This window comes from Ammodytes marinus (assembly GCF_949987685.1).
Source record: "Ammodytes marinus genome assembly, chromosome: 17".
In the NCBI taxonomy this organism is placed as follows: Eukaryota; Metazoa; Chordata; class Actinopteri; order Uranoscopiformes; family Ammodytidae; genus Ammodytes; species Ammodytes marinus.
In genome coordinates this window covers 4,556,220-4,574,886 of record NC_137221.1, presented here as the reverse complement: position 1 = coordinate 4,574,886, position 18,667 = coordinate 4,556,220, and the positions used below count along the sequence as shown (strand labels likewise).

The 18,667-nt window shown below is 40.4% G+C and overlaps 1 protein-coding gene across 1 annotated transcript; it reads left to right on the top strand.

Annotated features, from left to right (window-relative positions):
- Window positions 1–5,865: 5,865 nt before the first annotated feature.
- LOC307264140 (uncharacterized protein) lies at window positions 5,866–14,355 on the top strand (the record flags this gene model as incomplete). The annotated part of the gene is made up of 5 exons (XM_080045411.1): window positions 5,866–6,663; window positions 9,680–10,544; window positions 11,307–11,557; window positions 13,338–13,517; window positions 14,146–14,355. The coding sequence occupies 5 exons, from the start codon at window positions 5,866–5,868 to the stop codon at window positions 14,353–14,355; spliced, it is 2,304 nt and encodes a 767-aa protein (XP_079901537.1).
- Between the last annotated feature and the right edge of the window lie 4,312 nt (window positions 14,356–18,667).

The window sequence follows — 18,667 nt, the reverse complement described above, 5'->3', positions numbered from 1 at the left end:
TTTGCCCGTTAAAGGTCGTTTGGCTTTCCTGAGTCGAGCTCAGAGTGTAAGGCAAAGCAAGCCAAGGCAAACGTATTTCTATAGCACAATACAGACACAAGGCCGCTCAAAGTGCTTCACAGGGTCAAGAAATACATCAAGATTAAAACACACATTAGAAAAGCAGAGGCAGTAAGGGTAGAGTTTGTCATACTCTGTACAGACTATGAAGCCCACTGAGGCAAATGGCTATTTGTGATATTGCGATGTAAAGTATACTAAAAAAACTGATTTGATTTGACTTAACTTCCTCGCATTCGAAAATGATAATGCATTATTAAATTATAATGCATTATTAAATTAATTATTCAGTATAAACAAACGTAAGGATATCCACTCTGTGAAAGTTATTCAACTGGCAACACTTTGATTTGATTCAGCGATTCTGGAGATTGTTTGGAGTCAAAACTATTTTTTTTTTGCAAAATCTTCACAATACACAGCCTGGACTGTACATTAGAATGTGGCTAGCTATGGTGGGCCTTTTGTTAACATAACCTTTGTTTACATACATGTTTACAGAGCCTAGGCTGTGAATTGACCCCAGAATTTTTTTTCAGCGCACACAAGGTTCGAACAGGTAGCAAATCGTAAGGAGATATTCACTGATTTTGACACAAAGTGATTTTGACAACAAGCGTTCTCCAGAATCGCTGTCTCCACCTTTAATGAGCTGTTGATAGCTTTGACACTTCTTTTTAGTTTGTGTCTAATATGCGTGTATATATATATATATAATGAACTATTAACCCTCTCTGTTATACCCAGTCTGGACCGTCGGTGAGAAAGCGGAGCCCCCTGCAGCGCGGTGTGTGTGGAGCAACACCTCCAGTAAGTTCTAAGCCTTTGCACATTGTCACATTAGTTACTTGGAGTTTTCACTCTCTCTCTCTCTCTCTCCAACCTTTAACCTGAAAGCTTCCCACCCTCATCATTCCCAGATGGCCTAGACAACCTTTGATGAAGCTGTTTATGTGTGTGTATATATATATATATATATATATATATATATATATATATATATAAATAAGGGAGTGTTTTAACCCTTAAGGTGACGGCAGGACAATGACCCCTCACTAACCCAGAAGACCATCAGGGTCAGTTTGAGTTCACTTTGGATCAAGGTCACATAAGGTTTTGGGTTCAGTGTGTAAAAGGAAGTAGCATTGTTTAGAACAGACTATGTAGAAATGAAATATTATTATTATTATTATTATTATTATTATTATTATTATTATTATTATTATTATTATTATTATTATTATTATTATTATTATTATTATTATTATTATTATTATTATTATTATTATTATATATGTTTTAATTAGTGTGTAATCGCATGAATATTTTTTTTTTATGACCTTAGCATGCCGTTTTATATAGTAGCAATGAAAGGCCGCCATGTTGCACCGCCATGTTTCTACAGTAACACAGAATGGACAAACTTAACGGCCTTATGCGTTTTTATATATAGTGGGCGTCCTGGGGAAATGCACCTGTTGGAAGACCAAGAAGAAGAAGTACTATAGAATAAATAACTAAATACATTTTCATCTCATCACTTGATATTGTGGAAAGACTTGAGGCAGTAGTGGTGGATGATGCCATCTTTAGTAACTATAGCTTCTTGTCCTTGAAGGCCACCGTAGCTTCTGTAAATTCTACCAAAGGGAGGTGTTGCAATCTAGAATCTCTAGATGAAGCAAAAAATACTCCGATATTACACACGGTACCTTTAATTTGTACCTGTTCCAATCTACATTCTGTGGACATGTTAAGATGCCAAAATGCTACTTTGATAAAATATTATTTGAGTAAAGTTATGTTCAGTAGTTTATGTTGAAATGTGTCAGGGTGATCGAAAGTATAGGACTACAATTTTATGGAAAATTACAAATATTTAATTATTGACATTAAAATCACTATAATAGAAAAAGAAATAGAACAACGGTGCACTCAAGCCACTCAGCAAAATATGGTTCTTTTCAGCTCCACGGTAGCTGTCTGTTGACCCGGGCACTGGGCAGCTTTGAAATGTAATTATATACTAGCTGTGTCAATGTGATTGAAAGGGGGATTTGAGTTGAACAAAATGAAGTGACGGGAGTGGGTGAGTGAGTGGGGCATAATTGCACACAATTTAGTTTTAGGAAGATGTTGTTGTCATCCTTGGAGAGATATGTAACAGTAGGTTCGCAGTGTTTAAAAATGGATAGAACGAAAGAGGTTAAACCAAGGCTTGCTATTGACATGTTATCAGTGACTATTGGTATGAGGTAGAGTCAGTCAATCATATTTTTGATTAAGTGATTTTGACAACAAGCATTCTCCAGAATCGCTGACTAAACCTTTAACTGAGCAGAGCTGTGTTTTATTGAACATGCAGGGACTAAGAAAGATGATAAAATAATAATAATACCAAGATAAATGGCTTTCTTACTGCTCTGTCACATTAAACACATGATGGATATTTCTTTGAGCCTTTGTTATGTTTCAGTAAAAGTAAAAGACCCTCATAAAAGGTTGACACCACGACATAAATCAGCACATTGAATAGTTGCATATGGGCCGTTTGAATGATATCATATGTCATCGTGGTCCTAACTTTGATAGACTGCATAGGCCCGGTGGTGATTACAGATGACAGGGGAGGATTTAGTATGCACTGAAATATACAGCGTGGTTTTGAGAGTTTACTGCAACAGAGAAGGTTACTACAACAGTTAAAATAGTTCTCACAACTGAAAGCCTCTCAATTCTCCATAAAGAATTCTTCCAAAAACTTAATTGGAAAAAACTGCGAATCCTAATGACAAAAAATCATTAAAAACAAAAAGTCACATTAGAAGCACAATCAAATGTTCATAGAGAAAATGTCTCACAACTTAATGTCCTTACAAGAATAAGTCTAAAAGGTGTATTCAACACCTCGTCAAAATCACTTTTTGTCAAAATCAGTGAATATGTCCTCACAACCCACTACCTGTCTGTACTCTGGGTTCGCTGAAAAAAAAATCCAGTGTTAATACACAGCCTAGGCTCTGTAAACTGGCATGTCAACAAAGGGTATGTAAACAAAGGGGGCCTCCAATAGCTAGCAACATGCCCGTTTACAGAGCATAGTCTGTGTATAAACACTGGAGGGGGACACTCATGTGATGAAATGCGTGTTTTTTTTTTCAGAGCAATTTTTACGTACATCATCGAAAGAAAACGTAAAAATTAAACGTTTCTATTGAAATTAACAGAAAGAAATCACTGGAAATCTAATTCTGAACACGTGTGTGTGTGTGTGTGTGTGTGTGTGTGTGTGTGTGTGGGGGGGTGAGAATTAGGGGTGGGTGGGGCAAATTCCTCCGGTAGAACCAAGGCCATGCAGCAGATCCCTGGTTAAACGGCATTAAAGCAAACCAATCCTATTAGTCTGTCACCCTTGGGAAAGAGAGAGACGTGTTTAAATAAGATATTCAGAAGGACCTCATGTAGGCCTACTGCACCTTCAGGGACCACTGCAAGCTTTAGACATGTTGGACGTGTGTCCTCTGACAGACATGAAAATACAGAAAAAAGTCAGTAAGGGTTAGGATATTTTGGAAAGAGATAAGGTGAACATTCGGGGAAAAAAGCAAAATATTACAATAATTTACAAACATAAAAGAGTAAAATCCAATACCATTTTCAATGGCAATGTAAAACATGTTTAACATTAAAATCTTGGCTGTTTATTTTCTTCGTACATCAAGAATCAGAAAATGATCAAAATTTCTGACTGAAGTCTTTCAAAGTTCTGTGTAAACCTGAGGTACAGGTAATGTTAAGAAGTCTTTAAGACCTGAACTAGTAAATGTGCCATATCCGACTGTGAGCAAAGAGCAGAGGTACAGAGGCAGTTTTAGCTTGGAACTAGCAACACTGACGGTCATTGCCCTTGGTAACACATTTGCTGTGAAGCTATTAGGGTTCATGTTTGATGCCACGTGCCTTAGTGAGGTATCATGTCTCTTAAACCACCTGTAATGTTGTCTTTAAGCATCAGACAATGGGGCTTATGGTCAGATAAAGGTTGCGTTCCAAATCGCGTTCCTTTCTTTTTTCTATTCTACATACTACATCTGAACATAAAAATTATCTAGTTAGGATGCATAGGCATACTATTGGGACATACTTTTACTCTCTTATTTCATCATAACATTGCGCCTTGATCTTGCCTCTTACTTTTATATCTGTCGCATCCCTGTTTGTTTTCATATGGAGGCTTCGTCGATGTGACGTCACTTTACGTGCGCATTGGATTGTGGGTCAGAATCGCCCAAATAGGATGCAGTTTTCAACACTAACAATCTTGGCCGGATGAAGTAGAACATCCGGGTCTTTCTAACCATCCTAAATCTGGCCACAAGAATCGGGACATCCTAAATCTTTTTTCTACATACTATATAGTAGAAAGTATGCGATTCGGAACGCAACCTAAGGATCTTCCGACTGTGTGCAAGCCTCCAAACGCCTTAAGTCAATTCAAGTCAACTTTATTTATAAAGCACATTTATAACAGCCGAGGCGGACCAAAGTGCTGCACAGTAAATTCAGTAAAATACATTAGATCCAAAAAGTCATAAAGACACATAAAAGCAAGAATTCAAATTAAATTAAAACACAAAACACTAGTAAAAATGTCTAGTAGACACTGCTGGGATAGAACGCTCTCAACTAGAGATAAAGAGCCTCTGACTTTTCGGCTTTACTAAATGGCAGGGAAGTATTGGTATTCTACCGGGCCGTGGGTTTGGGGGCAGGTTAATTGGCTGTAATCTTATTACACTGAGGCCTGCTGCAGCTTTGACGACCCCCCGCTGGCCACTTCCCCTTAGCACTCTCTGTCTGTCTGTCTGTCTGTCTGTCTGCTGCCAACGTCATGGAGCTTCCTGTAGTCTGCTGGCTCAGTGTAAACAGGAAAAGCTGAAGCCCTGAAGGAGTGATTTGATAATTGGAGATGAATTGTTTTTGGTGCAAATCCTCTCTCACTAGCCTATTCTCTTCCTGGTGTCTGTACGAATGCTATAGATAAACCTCTATAGAGATTCCCTTTATTCAAGTGAGACCAAGACTATTTTGATCAAAGGCAGGACATGGCAGACAAATACTGTACATTTTTCAAGCACTAGTCAATTTTGAGATTTAGGGCTAATTTGCTTCCATACCATCGTCTTCTTTCATACTAGTATAAATAAAAGGTAATTCAAGTTTCAAACTGGAAATTACAACTAACATCTTGAAACCAGCTAATTTCTCCATTATACACCAGTTTTCTTGCATTGTTTTTGAGATCTTGTCTTTGACCTTTTTCCTCTCTCTCTTTCCTACAGGTAAGAGCACCGTGCGATCTCACCGGTGGCTAGAAGCCGAAGTTAAAGGGATTAAACTTGGCCGGTGAGAGCAGGAGGCATTTGGAGCCAGAAGAAGTCACCTGTCTGGCTTGTTCCCAATACCTCTTCAGATGGGCCGATCGGGACTACAGCTCTCACAGCTTGTTAAGTTGCCATGGAGCTAAAACACCTCACATGATCCAGGGTTGTCTTGAAGTCAAACAACTGCAGTGCCCTCTGTGTGCTCTTGGAATACCGCCTTGGACTAGTTTGAACTGTCCACTAAAAAGGGATTATATGCTGTTTTGAAGGAGATCTCATCTGTGATTTTACTGTTGACATGCTTAGCACCGAAAGCTTTCAATCCAACGCGTGTGACCTCCATTCATGGTGTCCCTCACAACAAAGCTAAAGCCTGGGCGGACTTTCAATTGTCAAGGAGTAACTTGGTCTCAGGCCAATAATGGCCCGAGACGTAAGCCCTCTAAGCCTCATGCCTTTGTCTACAAGGCACCAGCAATGGGTTGGAGGCCTGTCCTATCTGGGGCATGTCCTCCCTGTCTCCCCACTACGTTCTCTCATATTCTACTACTTCATGTCATGTGCAGCAGCGGCAGCGGGAAGTTTACCTGGCATAGAACATGACTATGGCATGAGCCCCAAGTTTGTTTGCACCCCGATCCCCCCAGAAGCAGACCCCAGCTGCTACTCCCCGCCCAGTGTGCCCCATGGACAGCCCGCTAACGGTCAAACCAACGGCCCAAACGGCGGTGGCCGGCGAGGCATGATGTCGGACGAGGCCAAAGCCACCATCTTGCACATGCGGGAAAGTCTTGTGCGGCAGAAGGAAACCATTTTGGACCAGCGCGAGACGATCCGGGAACTCACCGCCAAGTTGACCCTGTGCGAGGGCTTCGGCGGCGGTCACCATGGCGGCGGTCACCATGATAACCACCATGACAACAACCACAACACGCATCACGATACGCATCACGATACGCATCACGATACGCATCATGAAAATCGTCATAACGACCACCACGGCAGCGGGCATCACAGCAATCATCATCCAACGTCGTCAACGCCACACCACGGGCCATCGACGCACCATAGCAACGATAACCACTACTCCTCCCATGGCAACCACAGGCCAGACACTCACCACAGGAAGCCAACGACGTACGGGAAACACAGCTCCTTCTCCCCGGAGCAGACGGGCAAAACGCTGCAGACGCTGAAAGAAAGGCTGGAGAATTTACAGGTGAGGCCACGAACAAACAAACAACTCTGTAGTGTGGATGTTGGACGTAATCAATGTGATGAGTGGTTCGGATTAGAACATGTTAAATGAGCCCCTGGGACACTGGTGAGGGTAACTTTAGAACCAAAATGTATTGATAGTGTCTTATATATTGACGATTATGGGTCAGAAAAAGGTAATAATGGGGGAGAAAATGTGTTCTTTGCTAAAGGTACTTTGTGATGAGTTTGGACGGGCCTGCAACATCAAACTTTTGGTACTTTCTGAATCTGAAAACCAGAAACCCTGCAGTGAAAATGAGCAAAGCTTGGTAAGGAAGACTTCTCTTTAAGAGAAGATATAGCATGCTAAGAACATTAGCCAGTGTTGAGCAATGCCAGAAAAGATGTGCACTAGGGTGGTAGGATGGTCTACAGAAAAGGGGGCAGACTAGTAACCTGCTGGTTCGATCCCCGGCACCGGACAGGAGGGTGTTTCCTGTAATGCTATAACATATGCTGCCCACCATCTCCACCATTGTGTCCTTGAGCAAAACACTTTAACCCAAAGGTGCTGTACAACGGCTGACATTGTGTAAGGACCCCCTCCAAAGTGTGGTAACCTGAGAGGGGATATGCGGAAATACACATTTCAATTTAGCCCTGTGTGAATTGAAAAGCAAGGCAATTTAACTTATAGATGGACTTCTGACAGCTGTGATGCCTAACCCACTTGATTTACTTTTGAGGTAAATAAGGGTTACACAGCTAGAAACAAATCCAGTGATATCTTGTACCACAAGCTTTAGCATTACATTGCTCAGCCTCTTGCCCCAACATTGACAGTTGGATCTGTTGACTTGGAGTTTGAATATTTATGGTTTGTAGCTTCAGTACCTAGCTACACAAGACTTCAAGTCAAAGTCGTGTGCATGTTGTCTTGCCGACCCAGTGAATAATTAAGACTTAGGTTTAGCCAAAGATTTAGGTTCATACTGATCACTGGGGTCATGAGGTCAGCTGCGGAATTAGCTAAAAGTAAACTTTGTTACCCGTGGGATACAGTTTGTATACACTCCATTAATGGGCAATTTCTGGATTAATGATAGTATTTTCAGCGTGTTTCAAGTGTTATGTGCACTTTGAGTGGCATATTGGATTTTGAATAAACACAAGCAGACACGGAGTTACGCCTCATTCACAACAAGAACTGCCCACCAGTATTTGTAAAACACAGACCACATTAAATGCTAATGTCAGCTGTTTGTCTAGTGTCTCTGGGCCATCAATCTCACAGTTGTTCCGGCTCTTGAGCTTTCTCCTGGATTTCAGTGGCCAAGTTTGAGCACAAACAGGAAGCCGCTACAGATTGATTCACCCTGACCTTAAACAACACCTGTGTCCAACAGTCACAAGATGGAGTGAGAAAAGTCAAGCTCAGAGGAGGTCAGCCTCTCTGTGAAGATCTCAATTGGATCACAGTATTGTTATTTGTATATTTATTCAATGTGTAATTATCCTGGTTGATTGATTTAAAATTAAGAACCTGGTGAAGTAAGTTGACTTGTGGTGTAGTGGTTAGATACAGCATATCACGATACATGGGTCACAATATTCTATATTACGATACATTGTGATATTATGGATTTTTTCTTCCTTCAAAATATCGATTTTGGGAACTGGAAATCGGTACAGATACTGTTCCAATATGTATCACAATACACTGCCCTGTTGATTTCTTAAAGCACAGCCCTAGTCTTTTCCGATGTGTAGAGAGTGCATAGTATTTCATAGTATGTTATACATGCTTCAAATTGTGTTCCAACAGTTAATACAACACTTCATACACATGGTTCTGCTGTCTCACTTGTGTGACAACATTTACTGACGCTGGTTTCACAGTGTGAGACTAACACCATGCTGCCTATGCCCGCTGGCCTGTGAAAGCCTCATTAAAAGGGCAGGTGGTCTTAGGATATGCTCAGGGAAAGTGTTGCCAGAAATCCCCTTCAATCTTCACTGGAAGGTGTGAGACTAAACAGAACGGGAGCCAGGGAATTACCTTTTCATCACTCCCTCCTCTAACAGGATGTCTACAACACCCGCCTATGGCCACGCACCAAAGGGGCCTAGTCAACCTCACCTCCAATTAGCCTAAACCGCCCTGACGAGGCTATTATTTGTGGTGTGCGCTGGCAGGGAACAAAGCCGGATTTGCTGGTGAAGAAGGCAAGGATGAGCAAGGGAGGAATACCCACGGGGAGGGGCGCAAACTATCCCGCCTGCTATTTCAAATTCATGACATAGTTATTCACTTTATTCACTGAACATCACCAAATTTACTGCACTAAGACATTTTTATTTTTATTCAAACTAGGAGCTACTAAAAGAGGAATTGGAGGACAGTTCATGAGGCATGGAAATATTTTCTTGATCTTGGAATGTAGTTGATAAAAGAAACTACTCTTTAGATTTTTTTCACATCATCATCAGCGTACATTGGCTAAATGTGCAGCATGAGAGTTCTACTGCGTGGAACATGACTGGACATCGCATAGTCAAACTAAAACAATGTGTGACATAACTTTATAACATATATTTATGTGTGTTTCTACTCAGTTTCTTTCCTTGGAATATTTAGTTATTATTTTTAGTCAGTCAGTCAGTCAGTCAGTCAGTCAGTCAGTCAGTCAGTCAGTCAGTCAGTCAGTCAGTCAGTCAGTTAGCTAGTTAGTTAGGCACATCAATATAACAGGTCATTCCAAACTTAACTCAAGCAAGCAGTGAGTCAGAGTATCTTCTTTGTCGTACCAGAGGAAATGGAAAATTTAAAAGCCATTATTTGATGTAATTAATAAAGTTGGGTGCTGTGTTGACTGTCTGTCTGTATAAAGTATTGAGTTACTGCCTGTCTGTTTAAAGTATTGAGTTACTGCCTGTCTGTTTAAAGTATTGAGTTACTGCCTGTCTGTTTAAAGTATTGAGTTATTGCCTGTCTGTATAAAGTATTGAGTTACTGCCTGTCTGTGTGCCTTTAGGCGAGGAACTCTTCGAGCTCGTACTCCAGTTCTCTGAGGGAGCTGCTGCAGAGGAAGATCAATGCGCTGGAGGAGCAGCTGCACAGCTACTACCGCGACCGCAACGACAACGGTCACCATACCGAACACCATGACGATCACCATGACGACCACCATGACGACCACCATGACGCCCACCCTGTCGATCACCACGGCGATCACCACGGCGATCACCACGGCAGCAGCAGTCACCACGGCGACCATCACGGCAGCGGACACCATGACGACCACCGCAGCAACGGTCACCATAACGAGCGCCACGGTGACCACCATGGTACCGGTCACCATGGTACCGGTCACCATAGTACCGGTCACCATGGTACCGGTCACCATGACACCCACCACAACAGCCACCACGGCAACCACCACGGCGACCATAGCAACCACCATCAAGGAAACACCAACCACAATCGCCATCACTATGACGACCGTAACCATGGAGGCCACAGTGGTCACCATGGTACCGGTCACCATAGTACCGGTCACCACGACACCCACCACAACAGCCATCGCAGCACCCACCATGACGACCACGATGAGCACCACGACGATTACCACGGCGATCACCACGGAGATAACCACGGCGATCACCACGCCGACCACCACGACGATTACCACGGTTACGACTTTCACCACAGCCTCGACGACCACTACGATGATCACCATGACGATCTCCATGGCAATGACCACCATGACGACCACCACGGGATCGATCATCAACCGAGGCGACTGCTGCCCGTCAGCGGCAAAGAGACGACAAGTCTGCCAGGGCACAACAAGCTGGAAACAGTCATAGGCCAAATGCACCATGGGAAAACTGACCAAGGTACCATCACACGCACATACATACACACAAAGCTCCTGGACAGTTCAGCCTTTCATATCATTGGTTTTACATTTTAAGACTGTGATTTGCCTATGTTTCACACACAGAAAAAGAATGCAGTTTTTACTAAAACAAATAAAAAAATCAAATATGTGTCTGTTAACGCTTAGTGCTGTTTTGAAGACACGAGTAGGTTTGAAAAATAGTTCACAGTAACAATGTTTCTTAACTGTACTTTCTATGGAAGAGGATCTTTGAAATATTTACTGGCTCTTTAATTAAAAACACCTAGTGTGACCCGTGCTGCCTATTACAACTGTTGTTCTTTAGCAGGTATCCTACATTGAGATGTAGTACCATGTAGATCGCCAGTAATCTGGATTTGGTGATTTCAAAAGTTTATATCTGGATCAGGGTCATCCAGCTTTGAAAAACTGGCACCACAATGGTCAGTTGGATAACCTGATCAAGGTAACAAAAAAAAGGGATTTCCAAATCCGGATCATTCTTATCCAGATTACCCTGGTTTTGCCTGGCCTTTTGCACTATCCAGAATCTATTTACTGTACATATTACTTATCTCATCTTATCTTATTATATCCCTTTGTACTTACTGCACCTTGGGTCCGATAGAAACGTAATTTCAATTTCCTCTGTATGTCTGAACCATATTGCAGAAATTGACAATAACATTGATTTGACTTAAACGTTTTTGAACAGCTTGAGCCCTGAATTTAAATTTGTCACTTTCTGTCTTACCAGGAGGCAACAAGAAGCTGAAAAGTCCCAGTGCTTTCATGCTCGACTTCCCCATGAGGACCAACTACATGTACGGGCGAATGAAACGCTCTGTGATGAATGAGATCTTTGCGATGACCGTCTGCGTGTGGCTGAAGGCGGGGGCAGGTCCCGGCATCGGTACCCCCTTCTCCTACGCCGTCGAGGGACAAGCCAACGAACTGGTGCTCATCGAATGGGGCAGCAACCCAATGGAGCTGCTAATCAACGACAAGGTAAAATGAATGCAATATACAGCTCTGGAAAAAATTAAGAGACCAGTCTGGATTTTTCTTAAATATTTATCTCTACATAACTTATTGAAAATGCTCTTAATGACAAAACATGTATTGGAATTTGGTAGAAATGTTGTCAGTAGTTTGTTAAATAAAACCAAAATTGTTCATTCCAATCAAACATATACATTTAATTAGTTAAACAAGAGACACTGAACATTTGGAGTGGTCTATTAATTTTTTCTAGAGCTGTAAGGTCAAGTACAGTGTCAAAGGGCCAGAATATGTGGACACTAAAACCCTTTTGTGAAACTTTCACAATTTAAATTGTTCAGTTGACCGTTTTATTGATGGGTGAGAACATGGCCGTTGTTTTGTCTGCATTTAACCCCAACCTGAGGTGTAAAAGTTGCAAATGAAAAGGTTTAAATTTGGACTGGAGTTAAAATGCAACGGCAACATTGCAAGCGCAACAATATACAACAGTGTCATCTGCGTAAAGACATACAGAGGCATCAATGTTTTGACCCATGTCACTAACATAAATAATATAAAGGATGAATCCTCATACCAAACCTTGTGTCACACCTCTGATTACATTAAAATAGCTGGAGGAGAGACCCCTGAATTGGACACATTGCTTATAATTGGAAAGATAGCCAAAAAAAAACTAGCTAACCGCGTGGTCAGACAGGCCTATAATAGACAGCTTCTGGCATAAGATAGTCCATTTTAGGAAAATTGTTGACATGACACACAATTGACAAATTTAACACACCAAACCTGGACACAAATTATTGACATACATATTGTTCAATCATGTTTTCGTGGTCTGAAAGGCTGATACTTTAACGGAAGACGGATGTTTGTCTTTTTCCCTTCCTTGCCCCGGTACTGTGAGCAGGATGCTTCACATACAAATCAACAGCACAATAATCCGATTATCGTAATTCATTGACCTAATTGTCTGGAAAGAGGCAACGCAAGGAGGGAGAGACTGTTGTGTTTAACCTAAAAGTGTGTCAAAGTGATCAATGACACAATTATATGATCTTTAGAATGCACATTCATGTCAGTTTGTAGAACAATTTCTAGAGTTAAGCTAATAAACATTGTGGAGATTCTCATATTGTACTTATCCACTTTCCCTACATACGTGAGCACCTGCATGTTAAGCTTTCTAAAGCTATCATCCAATAGAGTTTTGTCATGGAAGTTTGTTCCTACAAAGTTAGCATTAAGTTGGACAGTCAGAGATCAGGGTGATGTCTGCACGTTGGTTGTCATGATTTAACATAATGACATTTCCTTTAATTGTACAGTCAGATCAGGCCTAAATGTTCCCATTACCCCTTCACATGCTGAATCAATTAATAAATGCATATGAGACTGGTTACAATTGACAATTCAAATATGTTTTTAAAAGTGTTTTGCTTTAATGAGAAATATCCACTGATCGCTAAAGTTTCATAGAAGTTGAACTTTGTGAAAGCATAACAAAAAAAAATATGTTTTGCTTTAATAATTAAATGATTTGATTACAACAATTTCCTTCACATTGTTGACATTGAGAATACATTCATAGTGGTGTAACCGGGCCCTCTAATTGGTTGGTTCCTAATATTGGGTCAAGACTCCTTCAGAAAAAAAACATTTCCCGTACTTCACTTAAACGTTTTGTATGTACAGCATTTTGGTCAACTTTAAATGTGCTATAAAATACATTATGACTTGACCTGACTAATGGTGCTTCTGTCTCTCTCCCCCTGTGCGTTTATAGGCGGTGACCTTACCAATTACGATGGCAGATGCGAAGTGGCACCACGTGTGTGTGACATGGTCGACCCGCGACGGTATCTGGGAGGCCTTCCAGGATGGGGTGAAGAAAGGCTCGGGGCAGAACCTGTCTGCCTGGCACCCCATCAAACCAGGAGGCACCTTCATCCTGGGGCAGGAGCAGGTAGGAAGAAGTGTATGTACTAAAACATTAACAGATAGAAATAGTTATTGTATTGGGGCCACTGAGGCTCAGCGGGTCGGCCAATGATCGAAGGGTTGGCGGTTCGATTCCCGCCCTGCCACTTGTGTCAGAGTTGTTCTGTCCTTGGGCAAGTCACTTCACCCACCTTGCCTCGTGTGAATGTCGATAGTTAGCCTGCTATCGGTGTGTGAATGTGTGTGTGAATGGTAACGTGTAAATAGGAACAGGTCTCCCTTGAAAAAGAGTCTCCGGTCTCAATGGGATTTACATGTATAAATAAAAGGTTAGATTGTGCAAACCCTTACAGTTATATTTAACTCTATGACATTAGTTTTTGGACTTTACATTGTTCTGAAGCTGTAAGCAGATCTCTTGAAATCAGCCTGTGAAATGCAGAAATGTTGTGATATGCTTTGCTTTGTATTTGAATTGGATGATTCAGCACCTCACAATTAAAAAGACCACTCCAAATGTTTCTTAAATTGGCATCTCTATATTCTGGATAATTAATGGAAATTATCTCAAATCACTAAACCACAAGCCCCCCCAGTGTGTCCACCCTTTACCATCTTGACTTGACTCTTGTTATCTTCTGGTCCTTACACAGGACACAATGGGAGGGCGCTTCGACACCACTCAGTCTTTCATGGGACAGTTGTCTGACCTCCAGTTCTGGTCTCGAGTCCTGACGGCGACTGAGATCCACAGCCAGGCCACCTGCGCGGGACACCTCACAGGCGACATCATGTCCTGGTCCGAGGAAGCAGTGGAACTTCACGGAGGGCTCACCGAAATCCCACATGAGCTCTGTCACTGATCGCCAGTTTAAAGACACCAAAGCAGTCGTGTTTTCCAAAGATTCCTCCCTGGGAGTTGATTTTTTTAAAGTTTGCGGTTTCAAGCCTGCGTTTGCTGTTGTCATGTGAATGATATGGTGCATCCGCCAAAGTATCTTTGCGGTTGCACAGTCTTTTTTTGGTAGTCTAAACAGCACCTGAAACAATGGACAATGGACCTTCACTCAGCATCATCTACCGTACATTTCTGAACACATATCTGAACTCATGTCAAATAAAATGAGGAAGAAATACAATTAAAAATAACCAGAAAGCAAAGATGGTGGAATGGTCTGTTTTATTGCTTGCTCTGGTTTTTAATCATGTTGGACTGCAGATAACTTTATAAACACACGCTCAGCCATGGGCATCAGACAGCAAGCGGAAAGGAGTTATTTTTTGCTTTATCGATATATTTTTGCCATTCCAGTCTTCCAGATCTTTCTGCCTTTGCCACCTTTAGTACACACCTCACTTCTTCTTCGCTCTGACGCTCTCAGCATAACAGCTTGGAAGTGTGGTCATGACTCCAGCTGCTTGGAGAGATCCGACACACCTAATGGGATTTAATTCCTTTTCAGAACACGTCCAAAGGTTGCTTGTGGCCATTACCATTAGCAAACCCCGCACAAGCTCGTCTTGTTTGGTATGTGAGCCACAGAAACATTTTGCAGGAGCTGAAATAGTGGCTAAAGGGCACCGGATCGCTTTACAAATAGAGTCACATTGAGACCCGGACCATGAAGACTCATCCATGCTGATATCTGACAATCCAATGCCGGGTGATTGCAGGTGCAGGTCGGCACAGAGTTAGCTCAAACCTATTGATGTTGCACATAATTCTGGCGGTTTTATACTAGTATTTCATATTGAAAACTCTACAACAAACTATTTTTGTAGAAGCAAAACCACAAAAAAATTATCTATGTATTACGTGTTCTTCTTCATAACTGTAGAATTGCATTTTGTCAATGCAGTACTGAGCATAATGTGTGTGTGTGTGTGTGTGAATGTTGGAGCTTTACATTTTTTTTAAGTCAGTCAGGGAAACTCAAAATTTCAAGAAAACTGTCTTAAAAATAAAATTATTCGTTTTTTTAAGAAAAACTGCCTTTGAGCCAACTAATTATCTTTTGTTGAGATAACTTATCATGCATATGTTATTTAACTGCATCTTTTCTTTGTATAAAAACTACAGATGTTGAATTCTACATACAAAATGTTCAACAGTTTTGCCAACTTATTCTCTGTCATACTGATACTTGATTTCTACATTAAACAGTGATGAAACTTCCTGAAAAACTTGGCCCAACTTAATATTTTTTTGGAAGTGTTAGTATGTAGAACTCAAAACATGAAGTTCCATTACATATGAATGATGAAGTTATCTCAACAGAAGATTATTTATTGGCTCAATTTTTGGCAGTTTTCCTTCACACTGAAATGTTTTAGTTGAAGCCTTAAAAATCCAAAATCGAGTGCAGACAGTTAACTTGAAATGTTGAGTTTTCCAAAGTTTTTTCACTTTCAAATAGTCGAATAGTCAAACGCCCCCAACATAATGGCACCATGTCTCAATGTCAGACATCACACGTTACGGCCACGCGCCTCCTGATTGCATTAAAACAGTGTTAACCCTCGTCACCACGGTAATACTGACATCTCCACGGCAACCGGGGGCTTACCGGGATTTACCTGTTGACAGCTGGTCTGAGCCTGCCTATTTCCGACCAGCTCAAACCACACATACACACACCTACACACACACACACCTACCTACACACACACACACACACACACACACACACACACACACACACACACACACACTTACCGTATGCTGCTCAAAAGATCAAAAGGTGAAAAGAGATTGTTGACCTCATGTTAAATGCTTGTAGTTGCACCGTCACATTTTTATAACAAATAAATTAGGTTTTTGCACATGTACATAAATGATATCATATAATCTGTTTTAAAGTGTTAAAAACAACACTTTTGGCATTTTCTCACATTGTAAATAATTAAAAAAAAAGTACATGGCACTTTCTTGGCTAACTCTTGGTTGGGAATACACTGGTTAAAATGAATGTATTTTAACCCTATGCCCGACCCCAACTGTCTTTATTTTTTTAAATCAAGATATTTTTATTGTTTTTTTTTGTATAGAAAAGTGAAAAGTTGTTAATTTGTTACAGACAGACAGGTAGTATGAAAGACTAAATAAAAAAACAACCAACTGTCTTTATTGATGATAGAAATAAAAAAAATAATAATAATATTGTTGCCATGATGATAGATTTTATCAGCACTGGATCCACTTTGTCCATGTTGTCTAACTGTAATGCCAAGCTGAGCAGTATTTTAAACCATGCTCTCGTTTTCTTCTTATCATAGTAGGCCAAACACATGTGATATGTCCTTCATATGTTACTTATGTCATCTGTGTTACAAACAATACACTTCAGTTCATTCATTCACTTCCTCCTATTGCCGAACTGTGTAGTTTGTAATATCTGACTTGCTTATCCTCGCCTTTGGTGTACAATTAAAAAGTGTATTAGGTTTATTTTTGTAATGTTAATTATTGTATTTTTGTCTGTAAAAAGTATTACATTGTGCTCAGTCAGCAGTCCCTCCCTCCCTCCCTCATGTGTAAGCCAAAACTATAAACTGAATTGTAAAAACTTGAAAGAGGAAGAAAACTGCACTATAAATGCTGTAATATATTTGTAAATATGTCAGGATTTTGAATAAAACTATTGAAAGTAACTCAAAATGGACTACAAACTATTTTTGCATTGTAATATATATTGTCTGCACATGTTGTATTGTTCTTTTATTGATTTAAAATGAGCCATTCAGCTATACTTTCAAGTACATGTGTATCAACCATGTTGGCCAATGTATACATATATTGTGTATTTTCACTGTTAGAAATGCAACAACCAAAGTGTCACCGCCCGATTTTATAAAGTGTGAAAACAAACCATCAAGTCCTTCAAATTGTTAACAACATATTTCATTTGTAGGGGAGAACAGGGTTATATGTCACACGGGTTAGTTGTCACAATGTGTCAAAGTGTCTTTGATGATTAATTTCTTCTTTATTACAATAAGCCAACACCTTAAGCTTCAATGTAATGTAGGAATGACTATTGAAAGATGTTTAGGTGATGAGCTATTCACACTAGAGTAAAAAGTGTGCCTACTTACCCCGTTCTCCCCTGCATGGTGTGTCATGTTGCTATAGCTATTGTGGGCCCCTTTGTTTACATATCCATTTACAGAGCAAAAGCTGTCTATTAACACCAGATTATTTTTTTCAGCGCACACACTATGGACAGGTAACAGCGGAAATAATCACTGATTTAGCAGAAAAATCATTATGACAACAAGCATTCTCCAGAATCGCTGACTGCACCTTTAGTCTGTACTATCAAATAAAGCTTGAAAATGCAGAAAACATTATCTTGAAAAAAAGAAAGAAAGTCTAAGTAATTTTCTTAGTCACTTAAACCTGTCTAATCTTGATTGAACCGAGTGTAAATCCACATTTTAGCAGCATTTAAATGCTCCGGGAAGGGTCTTATAAGTGATAATGCATTTATAGGAAAAAGCATTATTTAGCATCATTGTAGTTTATTTTAACAATCTTCTCAAAGGATTTGCTTTGAAGGTGAGGGGCATCTTGCTCTGTAGTGGTTCAGTGTGTTGCTAATGAGATAGACAGCAGACAGTGATCACGGTGTTATTTATTTAAATATATTTGCAAAACATTTTTTTTTACTTAAATTTTTTGGACGCCTGTTGTGTCACTAAAAAAAACGCCCCAAAAGTGTTGAAACAAATGTCCAAATAGATTCCAAAAACTGCCCCAAATGGACGATTTTTTTTCGTGGGCTTTTCTATGATCTTTTTGCTGTTTTGTACAACCACGCAAATGAAAATACTCCATACAGAGACTTATCCTAATAATCATACACATTTTCCAATGTTCTGCAGGCTGGTTGAGTCCCTTCTTTTAGCCAAAATATACTATTTTTTACAGACCTGCCATCGTTATTTCCCGAGCTGATAAAAGATAGCACAGAAGGAAATTGTTTTATTCCCAAACGTATTCTTCCGAGAGCGAAAACAAAGCTTTTCATGTGGTAAAAGCTTTTCAGAAAGTGTCGGGTTGACGGATACATAATAGTTTCCAAATCCAGATAAGCCCATTTTAAAAAACAGAATGACAAACACATGAATAAAATCTTAATATTTCCTTCCAAACAAAAGGGATGAAGATAAGCT